The sequence below is a fragment of the Macrotis lagotis genome, chromosome X (assembly GCF_037893015.1).
Source record: "Macrotis lagotis isolate mMagLag1 chromosome X, bilby.v1.9.chrom.fasta, whole genome shotgun sequence".
Classification (NCBI taxonomy): domain Eukaryota; kingdom Metazoa; phylum Chordata; class Mammalia; order Peramelemorphia; family Peramelidae; genus Macrotis; species Macrotis lagotis.
In genome coordinates, this window is record NC_133666.1 from 47,329,255 (window position 1) to 47,344,448 (window position 15,194).

The 15,194-nt window shown below is 53.4% G+C and overlaps 1 protein-coding gene across 1 annotated transcript in view; it reads left to right on the top strand.

Moving 5' to 3' along the window:
- The first annotated feature begins 1,960 nt into the window (after positions 1-1,960).
- The window catches only part of SLC16A2 (solute carrier family 16 member 2), a 100,893-nt gene continuing 87,659 nt past the window's right edge, over positions 1,961-15,194 (top strand). Inside the window, exon 1 of the mRNA XM_074208619.1 lies at positions 1,961-2,285. Coding sequence (XP_074064720.1) covers positions 1,961-2,285 — 325 coding nt within the window. The remainder of the gene's footprint in view (positions 2,286-15,194) is intronic.

Consider the following 15,194-nt stretch of genomic DNA (forward strand, 5'->3'; position numbering starts at 1 on the left):
CGACTTTGGCTAAGGAGCCCAGGGATGGCCAGGGGAGTTTTCCCTGGCTCCTGGCCAACCTTGGCCAAGGGCTGCTGCCCCATTCTTCGGGCGGCTGGGGAGGGCAGTGGGGTACAGCCGGGAGGAAGGCAGACAATGGGGCGGAACCCCCGCCCTGGGGGGGGGGAGGGCCAGAGCATCCGAGGCTCCCGGGCCTCGGGACGGGCGCCTGGCACGGCGCTCCCCATTCTAGTCCAGCCCGGCCCACGAAGCCAGGCCGGGGCTCCTGGCGGCCTGGCCCGCGCTTCCCCAAACTGCTGGCCCCTGCTTGGGCCGCCCCCGCCCGGGCCGGAGCCCAGGGAGGGGCCCGCGCCGGGCCCTGAGCCCGCCGGCCCTGCCCCCCTGGCCCCCAGCGCCGTGCCCCCCTCTGGGCCGGGCCGCGAGCGGCCGTCGTCGCCCCGGCCCCTGCCCCCCCCCCGCGCCCCCCGCCCTCCCGGGTCCGGCTCGGCCCCCGGCGGCTCCGGGCTCCGGCTCGGGCTCCGCGCAAACAAAGCCTTGATTGACTTTCCCGAAGGGGCGGGGCACGGCGCTGCGGGGCCGCCTCCTCTCGGCCCCCGGATTTGCAGGCCCCGGCCGCTCTGGGGGGCGCGAAGGGTGGGGGCCTCGCCTCCGGGGCCAGGAGGGGCTGCCCCGCACCCACCCCGGCGGACCCGGAGCTCGGGGGGGGGGGCTCGGGGCCGACCGCCCGGAGAGCGGGGCCAGGGCGGGGCAGCCCTGGGAACAAGGGGGTGGGGGGCTCCCCTCGAGGGCAGGGGTGGGGTCCGACGCCCAAGCGGCCCTTTTTCCTGAGCGGGCTAGGTGGGTGCTGGGGGGCGGGGGGCAGGGGCCCGCTCAGCAGTCCGGGCCCAGAGAATCACAGCCCCCCCCCCCCCGCCCCCGCCCTCCGGGGCTTCGGACCCTCCCGGGCCGCAGGGCCGGGGACCCGACCCGTCTGCCCTCCCCCTTTCCTCTCTGCCCTCGCCTGCCACCCTCGCCAACCTCTGGAGCCCGAGGGAAACTGAGTTGGGCTAGAGAGGGGAGGGGAGACGGGGGAGGAGGAGGAGGAGAAGCGGTGAGAAGGCTGTAGACAGGGGGAGGAAGGGGGAGGAGGGACAGGGAGGAGGAGGAGGAGGAGGAGAGGAGGAAGAGAGGGATGACAAGGGGAGAGGGAGAGGAGGGAGGAGGGAGGAGGAGGAGAAAGGGATGACAGGGGGAGAGGGAGAGGAGGGGGAGGGAGGAGGAGGAGGAGAGGAGGAGGAGGAGAGGAGGAGGAGGAGGAGGAGAGGAGGAGGAGGAGGAGGAGAGGAGGAGGAGGAGGAGGAGAGGAGGAGGAGGAGGAGGAGAGGAGGAGGAGGAGGAGGAGGAGGAGGAGGAGGAGGAGGAGGGAGGAGAAGGAAGAGGAGGAGGAGGAGGAGAGGAGGAGGAAGAGGAGAAGCAGAAGGGGAAGGAGGAGGGAAGGAGAAGGAAGAGGAGGAGGAGGAGGAGAAGCAGAAGGGGAAGGAGGAGGGAAGGAGAAGGAAGAGGAGGAGGAGGAGGAGAGGAGGAGGAAGAGGAGAAGCAGGAGGAGAGGAGGAGGACAGGAGAGGAGGAGGAGGAGGAGGGGAGGAGGAGGAGGAGGAGAGGAGGAGGAGGAGGAGAGGAGGAGGAGGAGGAGGAGAGGAGGAGGAGGAGGAGAGGAGGAGGAGGAGAGGAGGAGGAGGAGGAGGGGAGGAGGAGGAGGAGGAGAGGAGGGTACGAGGGACGGTCTGTCGCGGGACGGTCTGGGCAGCTAGGGCGCCGGGCCGGGAGGAGGCGGCAGGAGCAATAACAGCCGGAACAACAACAACAGCCGCGCCGCGCCGCGCCGAGAGCCGCGGCCAGCCCAGCCCAGCCCAGCCCAGCCCAGCCGCGCCGCGCCGCGCCGCGCAGCCACCGGCTCCCAGCGCCCGCACCGGCGATCGCGATGGCCCTGCGGAGCCCCGAGTCCGGAGCAGAGAAGGGGCCCTGGCAGGCGGAGGCGGAGGCGGAGGCGGAGGAGCAGGGCAAGGAGAAGGGGAAGGAGCCGGCCAGCAGCCCCGAGCCCGAGCTCACGGTCAGCACCCGCGGCCCCGGCTCCGGCCCCGGCCCGGGCTTCCAGCCCCCCGAGGGGGGCTACGGCTGGCTGGTGGTGTTCGCCGCCACCTGGTGCAACGGCTCCATCTTCGGCATCCAGAACTCCTTCGGGATCATCTACACCATGCTGCTGAAGGAGGAGGGAGGGGACAAGAGCCAGCAAGAGTTTAAGGCAGGTGAGTGTCCACCCCCCCCCCCGGCCCCCGGCCGCCCCCTCGGCGCCGCTCACCTGGCCCGCCCCGCCCTCGCCGCGGTGCGCCCCTGCCCTCCGGGGCCGGGCTCCCGCCCCACCTGCGCGCCCCGGAGCCCCCCGCCACCTGCCCCCGCCGGCCCGGGGCTCGGCCGGCCCGCTGGAAGCGGCCAACTTTGCCATCCTCGCCTCCCCGGGCTGCTTTCAAATTCCCAGCGCGGGCGCGTGTGCCGGGGCAGGGCCAGCGTCTCCACTTCTCTGTGATCCCGAGTGGGGGGGGGGAGCGGGGAGGGGAGCAGCGGGGACCCCCCAAGGAGCCGAGCGGGGGGGAGGGCGCGCCCGTAGGCACGGCACGCCAGACGGGCACATGGCAGACAGACGTGCATGTGCACGAGTGTATCTGGGTGTGAATACACACGCGTGGGGGGGGGGGGCTGCCCAAGTTACGGTTTGCCCGCCACAGCCCTGGCCAAGCAAAGCGTGCCTACACCCCGCCCTCCTCCCGCAGCAGCTTGCCCCCCACCGCACTCCTAGCCCGCACTAGACGCTGGGTGTTCAGGGCTGCTGAAGGAGCTGTCCGAGGGCCCCTCTCTTGGGCTCTGCAGCCTCTGAAAGGTGCGGGATGGGGGGCAGAGGGCTCCTTTCTCTTCCCCGTCCCAGCCCCCCCCCCCACTGGTGCAAACACACACGTCTCACGTTTGCCCGCTCCCTCGCTCCCACGCGCGGGTTTCGGCATCAGGAAAACCCCAAAGGCCTGAACCGCCTAGCCGCCACATCGCAGAGGGGCCTCGACCCCTCGGCCAAGCAGGGCGCCAGAGCTGACCTTGGCCAGGGAGCCCAGGGAAACTTGGAGGCTGGGGATGGGAGCAGGGGAGATAGGGAGAGGTGCCCCTCAGAGGCCAGGAAGCAAGCTTTCTCCCAATGGCTGCCCCGACAGGGTCCCCTCCGTCCTGTCAGGGCCGATCACCAGGGCATTGTGCCTAAACTGCGTGCTCATGTCATTGCCCTCAGGTTGGGGAAATCGGGGCAGGAGCCTCTGCCTGGGTGACCTATTTCAGTGGCCCTCCCCCAAGTCCCGCAGCTCCTGGGGCCTGCTCCAAAGCCCCCCGGGTGGACTGGCTGCTACATGGTAGGGCCTCGAACTTGGAGCCTGGCCCACTCTCTCGATCTGCCGTCCAAGGGTCAGTTTGGGCCCGCCAGGGCCTGGAGTCCAAAGCTCCAAGGACCCTTAGCTCGTGGCCTGTGCAGTGAGGTGGGATGGGGGCAGCGCTGATGCCCTAGAAGCTTGGACGCTGCTCTGACTCTTCCATTGCTGGAGCCCCTTGGCATGGTGAGCTCCTGCGCCCAAGTCCCCACCTCCAGAGCCCAGTATAATGCCTTTTTGGGGGGGGCTAAATAAATGCTTTTGGCTTTCCTCACTGAACCTCAGTTTCCTCATCTGTTAAATGGGATCCGAAATGACTTCACTAACAACTTTTCAGAGTTGCTTATGAGGCAAAAAGACCTTTCAGGTACCAGAGAAATGTGAACTATCTCTAGCTGGTACTCGGGAAGCTGGTGCAGACATGGCTCTACTGCCAAATTCTGGAGAGCTTGGAGGGTGGGAGGGGGAAACCAACTTTAGCATAACTGCAGGTAATAGGTGGGTGACAGACTCCCCCGCCCCACTTCCTTGCTGGCCCTATAAGGAGATAGGATGCAAAAGGGAGAGGCTGCTCTGCAGGTCAGAGAGGAACAGTCACTACAGTAACTTGAGGTCCTCACAGTCCAGGAAGAACGGGCTCTTCTTCAAAAAGGGCCAAATGCCCCCCACCCATTCCTAAGCAACCAGGCAATCCCTCTCCGGATTTCCATAGCCTTCAGAGAGTCCCAGAACTTCCCAATAACAAGGGACCTTCTCTGTTGGAGCTGGGAGGACCTTAAAATACAAAGAATTTGAAGCTCACGAGATCTTAGACCATTAGACATCAGCCTGGAAGGGACTTTGGAGACCATTGAAACCGGGGATTCTTACTCTAGGGCCCAAGGACCCACAAGGGGTCTGGGTGGATAGATTGGGGAGGGGGGACAGGGAAAGTCTGGGACTTTAGATGGGAAAACAATTGTACAGAAAATTTGGATTTTCACTCACCTCTTACCGAAATGGCTTTTCTTTTAACGTTTTAAGACCTAATTCTGAAAAGGGATAACCAGGTGGCCCTAGAATCCCCAAAGTGGTCCATGAAAATACACAAATCAAGAGCCTAGCCTCTAATTCAGCTTCTTAAAGGGTAGAGAACAGAGATCCAGAGAGGGATCGATTTGTCAAACCTAGGACTCCTTCCTTGTGATAACTTTAGGATTTCTCACCTTAATGGGAGAGAGAGATTTCAGGATTGAAAATTAAATAAAACTGAATTAAAAAAAAATTCCAACAACCACATCTTCCAGCCAAGCCAAGCAACCCTTCTACCACATTTCCCCTTTCTCCTCATTTTTCTTACATGTTATCCCCCCCTCACTCATTTTCCTCCAGCCAATCAATATTCCTGCTCTGAAGGCTACCAGTGGCAGTGGGGATTCCAATATCATCATCTCTGTTGGGGCCCTTCCAGGGTCAGACCACCCACTCTGGGTTTGGCCCCATAGCAAGGGAATAGATACAAAGACCCCTTAGGGAGATAGGGGAGAGGGTGACCGATCATCCGATTTTTCTTCATGTCTGAGATACCTTGCAGCTGAAAAATGTTGTGATTCTAATTTCACCTAATATAAGGAGGTCGTATCTTATGACTGAAAGGGAGTGGGATTTGGAGTCTGGAAAGAACTGAGTTCGAATCCCCATTCAGACATGTGCCAGCTTCATGAGCCCAGGCAAGACCTTTTACTTCCATTTTCTCAAACATCAAATGGCACCTTGGGACTTGGAGTTGATACTAGAACTTGCCTGCCTGTGTTACCTACTTTATCAATATTATTTTGAGCTCCTCGAAACCTTATTGCCTTATAATTTCATTTCATTTATCTTTACTTCCTCAGGGCCCTAAGCCTGTGCTCATTTGCCCAGCTGAAATCTCCCTAGATAACCTTGGGTTGAGATGCACTGCCTCTTTGGCCCCTGGGTGTGCCCTGTCCCAGAGTGTGGGGGAAGCAGGCAGGGACCTGGCCTTCAGCCCATTCTGGAGTGGGGGCTCTAGAAAAGAGTTATGGAGCCAAACCCAAGAGAACACGCCCACTCAGTTGTTAGGAGCCTGGCCCTGTATCCACAGGGTCTCTCTGTGTAGAAGACAGCTGTGGGGTCGAATGGGGAGAGAAAGACTGGAGCCATCCAAACTAGGATGGAAGCTGCCCCCCCCCCCAACCAAGTGACAACATGAACCCTTGGAAACCATTTCCCTGTGGAAAACTATTGCTGGCCTCCCCTTCCCCATACTCCAAGGCAAACAGCAGAACCCTAGGTTTAGGGGAAATCAAAGTGAACACATCACACTCTTCCTAGAGGTTTGAGACCCTGATGCCCATGTGACCTTATGAAAGGCCCTTGGCTTCTGCATCTCAGGTTCCTCCTCTAGAAAATGAGAGGATGGGGCTGCTATCCCATCTCTCCCCATGTCCTATAATCTTTAGTCCAAGCAAAACTGATCCACCCATGCTCAGATAACCCAGACCTGGAAAGGACCTTCGGAATGAGGACAGGACTCTTACCAATTCAGACGGGCACCTTCTCTGTAACCTATGGTCTTAGAGAGTTACCTGAAGCACCAGACTCATATGAAGGGGTTTGCTAAGGGTCTTGAAACCACTGTGTCCATGGCCAGCTCACTGTCAGAGACAGTATCAGAAGGGACCTTGGTAATCAGTTTCTCTACCCCCCCCCCTGATTTTATAGAAGAGGAAAGTGAGGGAGGTTCAGAGAAGGAAGGGGACTTGACTAAGGTCTCACAGACAGTAGGAAGCAGAGGCAGAAGCCAGCCCTTCACATCACACTGGGGTGCCTCTCTGGTATTCTGATAGCTTTAAAGCTACTATCCCATATAAGCTGGGGGATCCAACTGGATCTGTACATGGCAACAGCAGTTGGGACTCCATAGTGCTATTTGGACAAGGCCCAAGTTAACGTGTTGGGAACAGGTAGGTCCGGCATGCGCTCCTAGGGGGCCAGAAGAATCAGTCCTGGAAGGCCGGGATCAAGGAGCTGGGGATGGTGCCAAAGTGTGTGATGAGCAGCTTCAATTAGTTGGAGCCCGAGAGAAAGGTAGAGAAAGGCAGCTGTTAGAATTAGGCAACTGTAGACCCCTGACCAGTCACAATGAGAGGCAGCTTTTATAGGGCCATTAAAAAATGCCTACCTAGTGGGAGGTCTAGGCTGTTCGGCACTCAGAGAAAGGAGGATAAGGCAAAGGAGTCCCAGGATAGGGTAAGGATAATACCAAACAATAAACGTAACATGTATCTGGCACTTGAAGGTTGTAAAACTCTTATTTCATTTGATCCTGGGATGGGAGTGTCATTTACAGATGAGGAAACTGAGGCTGAGAAAAGTTAAATCAGAGGCACACATCTAGGAAGTGTAGGTATTCAATCTTAGGTCTTCCTGCCTCCAAGCTCCACTGCACCACCCAGTCCTCCATAATAACCATCAGTCACATTTCTTTGACACTTTGAGATTGGCAAAATGTGTTTCTCCTAACCACTTAGGGAGGTTGTCACTGCAAGTGTGATACCCAATTTACTTGGTGGAGTGACTTGTCCTGGGTCACAGTTTGGAAGTGACCAAAGCAGAGATCCAAGCCCAGTTGCTTCTGGTTCCAGGTTTACTGTTCTGTTCATTGGTGGAAAGGATTGGGATCTCCTGAAACAGGCTTCCCAGCTCCAGGCCCAATAGTTTCCTCACACCTAAGGCCAGCCATCCGTCCCTGCGTGGGGAGGATGGAGACTGGGAGTTCTGACTTCTCAGGTCCCTCCAAGGTCTGCTAGTCTGCATCCAAGTGTATGTTCTGTGACATCACATTCTTTCCCACTCACCTGGCATGAGTTGTGACTCACTCACATAGGAGAATGACGATCTGCCAGGCTGCCTGGGGCCTGGGGGTGGGGGGAGCCCAGTGAGGTGTGTCTCCATGGCTCTTTCCCAGTTGGGAAGCTGATTCCTAAAAAGTCTACCTAGACTTACAAGTGCTTGGGTGATTCTCTGACTTTTCTTTGCCTCCCAGAGGTAGACATGGTAACATTCATTGCTCATTGATCCTTCTGACAGCCCATTCTACAGAGAAGGACACTGAGACCCACAGAAGGAAAGTGACTTTCCCAGTTATACAACTAGTAAGCATTGGAGTAGGCACTTGAATCTAGCTCTTGTGACTCAAAACTCAATATTTTAAAGTGGAATTTGGAAATCCAGGCATCTCCAAGCTCCGCAGGCTTTCTGGGTTGAGATTTTTCTTATAAGCTTCTGGCCTTCTGACCTAAGGGAAGGAGCCCTGACCCAGTAGTCAGGAGATGTGGTTCTGTCATTGACTTTTCAAATGATCTTAGACCAGTGACATGTTCTTGAATGTCAGTTTCCTCCTCTGTAAAATGAGTAGCTTGGACTGGATGACTCCTGGGGTCTTCTCCAACACATAATAGGACATTCCATGACCCTTTCAGCTCCCCCAAGCATTTAGCAATGATTTTTTATTGTACATGGTAGGCAAAAATATGAAGAATGAAGCCCACTTCTTATATCAGTGCTCACACCAGTTTCCTGGGTGAAAAGCTTTTCTTTCCCCTTCAGTGCCCTTTTAAAAAACCATTTATTCTCTTGGCTTGAATCAAACAACAGGTGGATTTTCAGCATGAAAAGGAATGAGGGTTTAGGGAGTAATCTCAATAAGAGAACAGGCTTTGTGAGAAGATACACACACACACACACACACACACACACACACACACACACACACACACACACAAAGGGTACTTATGTTAACAAGTGTCAGAACCAAGATTCACACCCAGGGTTCTTTACTCTTAAGTCCTGTGCTCTTTCTAGGGTGACTTGGATTCTATAATGGCTCTTCCCAAAGCTTACATCCTCCATTCTAAAAGCCCTTAAACTTCTGATATTTTTGGTTGTAAGGACTCTTCAGCCTCTGACACTTTATGTCCCTTTCTACTTCTGACAACTTGTGTGCCCTAAGGCCCTTCCTGGTTGGGGTAGTGTATATCTTTAGAGACTCATCTCAAAAGGATGGAATAGGCAATGTATTAGAGCCACAAGAGGTTTCCCCATTCACTTCCTTACCTCAGGGTCTCTCCCAGGCCTCCCTAATTAGACATGGGGAGATCACATCTGGAGGACTGTAGTTTGACAAAGCTAGGGACTCTCTCCAGCCCCTGGTCTCCCCAGATGCCAGCAGAGCACTAAGGGGGGAGATGATTGCTTTCCTGCCCTGAAGGTGGAGCTGTGGGTGCTAATGTACAAGTCGGTGGGGAGCACGGCCTGGGCTGAGCACTGGTAAGAAGGCACGTGCTTCTGAACCCCTGCAGGTACTCATCTCTTTGGCTTTGGCTTCTGTTTCCCTGGAGTCAGGGTAGGGCCTTGGAGGAAGGACATTCTCCTCCCCAACTTGTGTTCCTTTTCGGCTCCTGCTTATCACAATCCCTAGATGGACTTGCTCCGCCTTTGGTGTGCTGGAAAGAGCTCTGAATTTGGAATCTGAGTTTGAATCCTGGCTCTGCCACGAATTCTCTACCTGGGTGACTTTGGACAAGTCCTTTCTTCCCTCTAGGCCTCAGTGGCCCTCTCTGTGAAATGGAAGGGATTGGACTTAATGACTCAAACACTATGATCCCTTTTCTCCTTGCCTCAGGTCTCTCTAAGTTTCCACATTATTCAACTGCAGCTTGGGACATTGTCATGAGAACACACCCATTAGAGAGACTCTCTGAACATTTTAGTTCATCCTCATCATTGTCTCTATCCTTTGGATGAGTTTCTAAGTACACACACACACACACACACACACACACACACACATACTCATCCTGGGTCTAGGAAGATGGAAGCTCCCACATCTCCTTCCTTAAGGGATTCAGGGCCACTATAGTTCCCTTGGCTTTTGTTGATTCTCTTGCTGCTTAGTCCCTGTGTAACAGCTAGGACTAGGGACAGTGCCAGGACAAATGACCCAGAATAAATACCACTCCCACTTGTCTAGCTCTTTACTCCTCCCCCCTCCCTCCAACACCTTGCCCATCACAGTTCAGACACAGGTCAGAAGTGTCTCATTGCCTCAGTGGTCCCCAACAGTAGGTGGGGAGGAAGCCAGAACTAGACACTCTTTAGTTAGCAAACATTTATTAAGACTCACCATGTGCTAAACCCTAAGACAGACAGAAGCTGGTCTCTGCTCTCAGGGAGCTCATAGTTGGGGGGGGGGGGGTAGAGGAACAACACAATGAAACTTGGTGCAAACAAATTATATACAGTATAAATTGGAAATAATAACTATATGGGAATTAAGGGGATCCCTTAAAAGTTTCTTAGAGCAGGTGACTTGAAGGAAGCCAGATGGCTGATATGAGGAAGGAGAGTCTTCCATACATGGAGGACACCCAGCCAGTAAACATTCTCAGAGTCAAGAGATGGAGTACAGTAGGAAGGAGACCAGGATCACTGACTGGAAGGATATGGTGTAAAGACTAAAAAGTGGGGAGCAGAGGAAGTTGTGAAGGGCTTTGCGCACACAACAGGAGACTGTCTGATGCTGGAGGTGACAGAAAGCCAGGTTACGGAGTAGGGAAAGGTCACTCAACCAGCTAACTGGATTGAGCCTTGTTGTAGGCAGCCCCACCAGCATGAGGAATGAGACCAAGTTCCCAGCGCCTTTTTCTTCCCCTACTTTGGCAAGGCAAAAAGAAGGCTACTAGGTGCCTGAGGGGGACCTTGGTCATCTTACTCACCACCAATTGGAGGGAGCCCCAGCATGGTGGCGAGAGTGCCCAAAGAAACAAATGTCCAAAGGTTCAGAGATCTGGCTTGGTGTTCTAGTCAACATTATTTCCTGTCAGTGCTTCCTCATTTGCAAAATGGCATCAGACTCTATGACCCCCAAGGGTCAGTCCAACCACCCCAGCAAATGATACTCTAGGTTTAAGGTCCACTTCAGTCCCTTCAGCTTTACACAGGAAAAGGTGTGTCTATGTTATTTTTTTAAGATTCATCGCAGCTTAATTTTTTTATATATTTTATTTTTAATTCAATTTTATTTTATTTTTAGTTCCAGATTCTCCCCTTCCCCCACCGCTTGCAAAGGCAAGAAATATAAAACCCATTGCAAATATGAAGTTATGCAAACCAAATTTCTGCATTAGCCATGCTTGGGGGGTGGGGGGGGAAGGACAAACAAACGAGCCAAAGAGAATCAAAATATGCTTCCATCATACACTGAGTCCGTCAGTTTGGTAACAGAAAAGGTTTTCATTGAGTTTGTCACAGAGGCTTGCCAGCTTGTACAAGGGCATGAGCTGCCAGCCCAGGGCTCTCTAGTAGGTACCCCCCTGATGCCACACACGCCCCAGGCAGAGAGGCCCACAACACAAAGCTTTAGTGTGTGTTCGAGCCTGGAGACCAGACTCTTGCCATTTACTAATCATGTGCCCTTGGGCACTCAGTTTCCTACTCTATAAAATGGGCACAGTGATTCTTGCCCGCCCTTCCTATCATGACTTTTGCAAGGATAGTACTTTGTAACCCCTTTAAAACATGATAGAAATATTTTATCATGTTTGAACAAGAGCAATGGAGAACAGTGAGCATGAACATAGGCAGAGCCCATCCAAGCCAACCCTGTCATTTTGCAAATGAGAAGAATGAAGGGAGAAGTGATTTGCCCAAGGTCACACAGCTGAATTCCTATGTCAAACCAATCCAGAAATGTGGGCTGAGAGCTACCCGGGAACAAGGCCAACCACCCTGACAGAGAAGAGTCAAAACGAACCCAGGAAGATAGTGGCCAGAAAGAGGCACACATCCGTGAGTGGGCCAGATGTGGGGGCACAACGGCACCTGAACTTTCCTAGGGTGCTTTTTGATCCCAACTCATAGGGTTTGGGGAAAAGGGAGAGGGTAGAGTTCTGTGCTTAGGGACAGGACCTGAGTTCTAGTCCTCCTCCTCATAATGCCTCTGAGACCTTAAATGACTCACTTCCCCTCTCCCGGACTCAGTTTCCTCATTTATAAAAAGCATGGGGTTGGGCTCAATGAACTCTAAGTTCCCTTCTAGCTTAAAAATCTGTGCTTTTGTGATCCCATGAGCTGGGGAATAAAAAATGTCACCCTCTTTTTTACAGAGGGAAGGGAATTGACTTACCCAACCTCTAACGAGTATCAGAGCCAGACCTCAAACCCAGGTCTCCTGAGTCCAGGCATGGCTCAGAGGCTCACAAAGTACATGTCAGAGGGGTTCCTTTCTGGCCACATTTTCATGTCTAGAACAGGAGTGGCCACAGTAGCCTCAATTTCCCTTCTTCTGGGAGCGATGGGGTTTATATACAGTTCTTTTGCATTCTTTGAGGGTAGCGATCATTGCTTTTCTCTATATTCCCAGCACTTAATCGCTTGCTGACTGTCTCCTTCACTTCTTGGCCTCATTTCACAGAGGAGGAAACAGAAAGGTAAAGACACTTGGCAAAGGTCACACAGCTTCTAAGTCTGAGAGCCAAGATTCCACAAGTCTCCACCTCCCAAACCAGAGCTGGATTTGTCTCCTGGCCTCTCTCTCTCCCCCAAACTCTGCCCTCTCATGCTCAGAGGCTGTCTGGCCGCTGGGGATTTGGACTGGATCTTGGGAGGTGTGGAAGAGGGACTTTCCTGGCCTAGTGAGGAAAGTGAAGGTTGTCACTTCAGACCTTCAGGGGTGGGAAGAGGAGGAATGAAGCAATGAAGGAAGGAACTCCCTTCCAAGACCACGGCTGCGGCAGGTCCAACTCTGCCACTTACTGCTTCCCTTCTTTTCCCTATCTATAAAAGGGACCTAATGGAGCCTTGCCTCCATCCCTCACTGGGGTCTTGGGAGACCCAAATGAGATAATAAAAGAAGGCGAAATGTTTGGTAAACTGTGGCTGGCCTCAGAAATGTGGGTGACCCGTCTTAGGATGTGACGGCCACAAAGTCCCTCCCAAATGAGCTGCGAGTAGGATCTAGGCCTCCTGGGCTCCACTTTCATGCGGCACCTGTGTGCTAGGTTCCGAGGATCCAAGAGAGGACCCCTCTCAACACTACCCAGTCCTTTAGTCAGAAAAGAAGAACTCTCCCAGCTCTGGATTTACTCTGATGATCTCCCATAGTGTTACACGGCCTCTCCCTACAATTGGGCCAGAATTGTGTCTTATACATATAGATCTGGTCAAAGGACCTGAATTCAAATATTACCTTCTTACCACTGAACACATTATTCCCTCCCCCCTTTAGGTCTGTTCAAATGAGGGGGTTGGACTGGAACTGTTAAGATCCCTCTTCCAGCTCTGAAAACCATGGTCACCCAAGCTCGGCCTCCTAACTTTGAGGAAGCTCTTCTGAGGAGCTACCCTAGATCCTTCCTGCTGCCCCACGGCGCATCCCCTGGCTCATTTCACCCCCTCGCTACTATGCCAGTCTGTTCTTGTCTTGCCCTGGCTTATTGTCCCACCTCTTCCTCCATTGGATTCTTTGGGAACATGAGCTGGGGCCCCAGGGCAGAAGAGGACTGGCTGTATTTGCTTTGTATCTCAGCTCCTGGGAAACCCAGCAAGGGGAACTCTCAGCATTCTGGAATCCAGAGTTCCAAACTGTCAGAACTGGAAGGGACCTGGGAGCATAGCATGTTAGACTTGAGGAGGGGTCCAAAAAAGCATTGAGTCCAATGTCTTCTCCTCATAGATGAGAAAACTGATGACTCCTAAAAGGAAGGTGACTTGTCTAAGGTCACATGGCAAACTTAAGAAAAAAAGATGTCTATACTGTAATACAGTCACGGAAACAAGACATGTTGAAATATTTACAGTGCTTGGCAAGGAACTAGCAAACCTCCACTCATGTCAACGACTGAGTTCTTTTGCTGCAAATTACCAAAGGTAGAGGGAGAGAGGGCGGGAGAGGATTTGAGGTGGGGCCTGGGGTGTCCGTTTCTCCCCAGGGTTCTCTCACTGAACTTTCAGCTCAACAGCAGGTACTAGGGAAGGAGGAAAGGGATATTTAGAGGGGCTGTTGGTCTTCAAGCACAGGGGGGGCCCTCAAGCCCTTTGTAGTCTCCTTTGGAGCTCTGTGGGTTTCCTTATGGTCTAAACAGGATATAGGTCCTGAGGAATATCGGGCCTGAAACTGAGGCTCGAGGGCCCCTGGATACCAGGGAGCCAGCAGCTGGGACACAGAGAAGAGGAGGAGAAGAAGGAGAAGGAGGCGGGGTTCAAGAAGGCTTTCATCAAATGTTTCTCGGTGGATGTCTAGGGAGGTCCCACCAGGCAGTCATGGGCAAACAAAAAAGAGGCCTCCCTTTCTTTGCAAAGAACAAAGGACCAGTCGTGGGAGCCCTTCCCCTGCTGGGGCAAGACTTCAAACCTATCATCTTAATCCCCATCAACAGGGGGGTGGGTGGAGAGGGCGAAGCTAGGTGCCAAGTGGAAGCTGGGAGAGGGAGGTCCGGGATGAATGTTGGCGGGTGGCAAGGATGTGGGCCTCGTCTTCAGGAACTCCACAGCCTTAGAGGGAGGGACAGGGACAAATGAACACTTAAAGACAAACAAAATACAAATCCAACATGGAGACACCAATGATTGAAAGGCATCAACACCAACCTAACCAGTTTCAGCTGGACTAAGGAGACTGCCAGAATGTTGAGAGATGTTGGAAATGGGATTTGTTCAGGAGGGTCATCGAGACAAGAGGTGCATTTGGAGCTATGCATGAAGGGAAGGACCTGGCTTACATCCACAATCCAGAAAGGGGAGCTATTCATACTTTAATTTGTGATGTAACACCCCAAGTTTACACAGACCAGACTTAACCTTCAGAACTCCCCAAAATCTTCTCTTTGACATCTTTGCCCCCACCCACAGTTTCTTTTGAAAGCTCAGATGATAGCTTGTATTTGGATTTCCACAGATCAGAGTAAAAGAGTCCATAGTTCCCATTCAAGCAGTCAAGGTAGCAATCCACACCAGGTAAAGGACAGCCTTTATAAATACTACAGTGCACACACACACACACACACACACACACTACAAACAGAATGTTCATAAACAATTCTCCCTTTCCACTGAGGTGTATGTACCCTTCCCCTAGACCCTTATGGTCCTCAAGGCTTGAAATTGCCCCCTACAATGAAAGAAACCTGAGTTTGCTAGGGAGGTGATGCCCCATCCCCTTCAGCATTCTAGTCATCCCATCCCAGAGCCCTCTACAGGTCTCCATCCTTCCCTGGTATAAGCCTATAGGCTTATATTGCCCCGGAAAGAAAATATGCTGGATTGCTAGGGAGACTCTCTCATCGAACATCACTTTTCAAATAATCAGGTTTTTTGTTTCTTTCTATCCTGTATCCCAGAGTTTCACTCTTTAAGAAGGCTTGAGGGTTCCAAAGCTCTCAACATATCTCCAAAAGGCTGGAGGTTGAAAAAGTCCCACATCTTTGTCATATTGTTTCTTCTCCATGTTTCTTTCTACTTCTGGAGGCCAATAGACTCCATCTCTCTGACGGCATGGCCTGGGCCAGGAACCCCCTGAATCTCTCAGGCCTCATGGGTAAAAAGAGGTATAACTCTAGTATATATCTCTGCCCCTGGGCTGCCTTTATAAGCTGGTGGGGCAAGGGGGAGGGGAGGCAGCCACACAGGTTTCTTAATCACCTCCTTCTCCCCTGTATCTTAACTTTCTTCTGGCCTGTGCTCCGAGCTCTT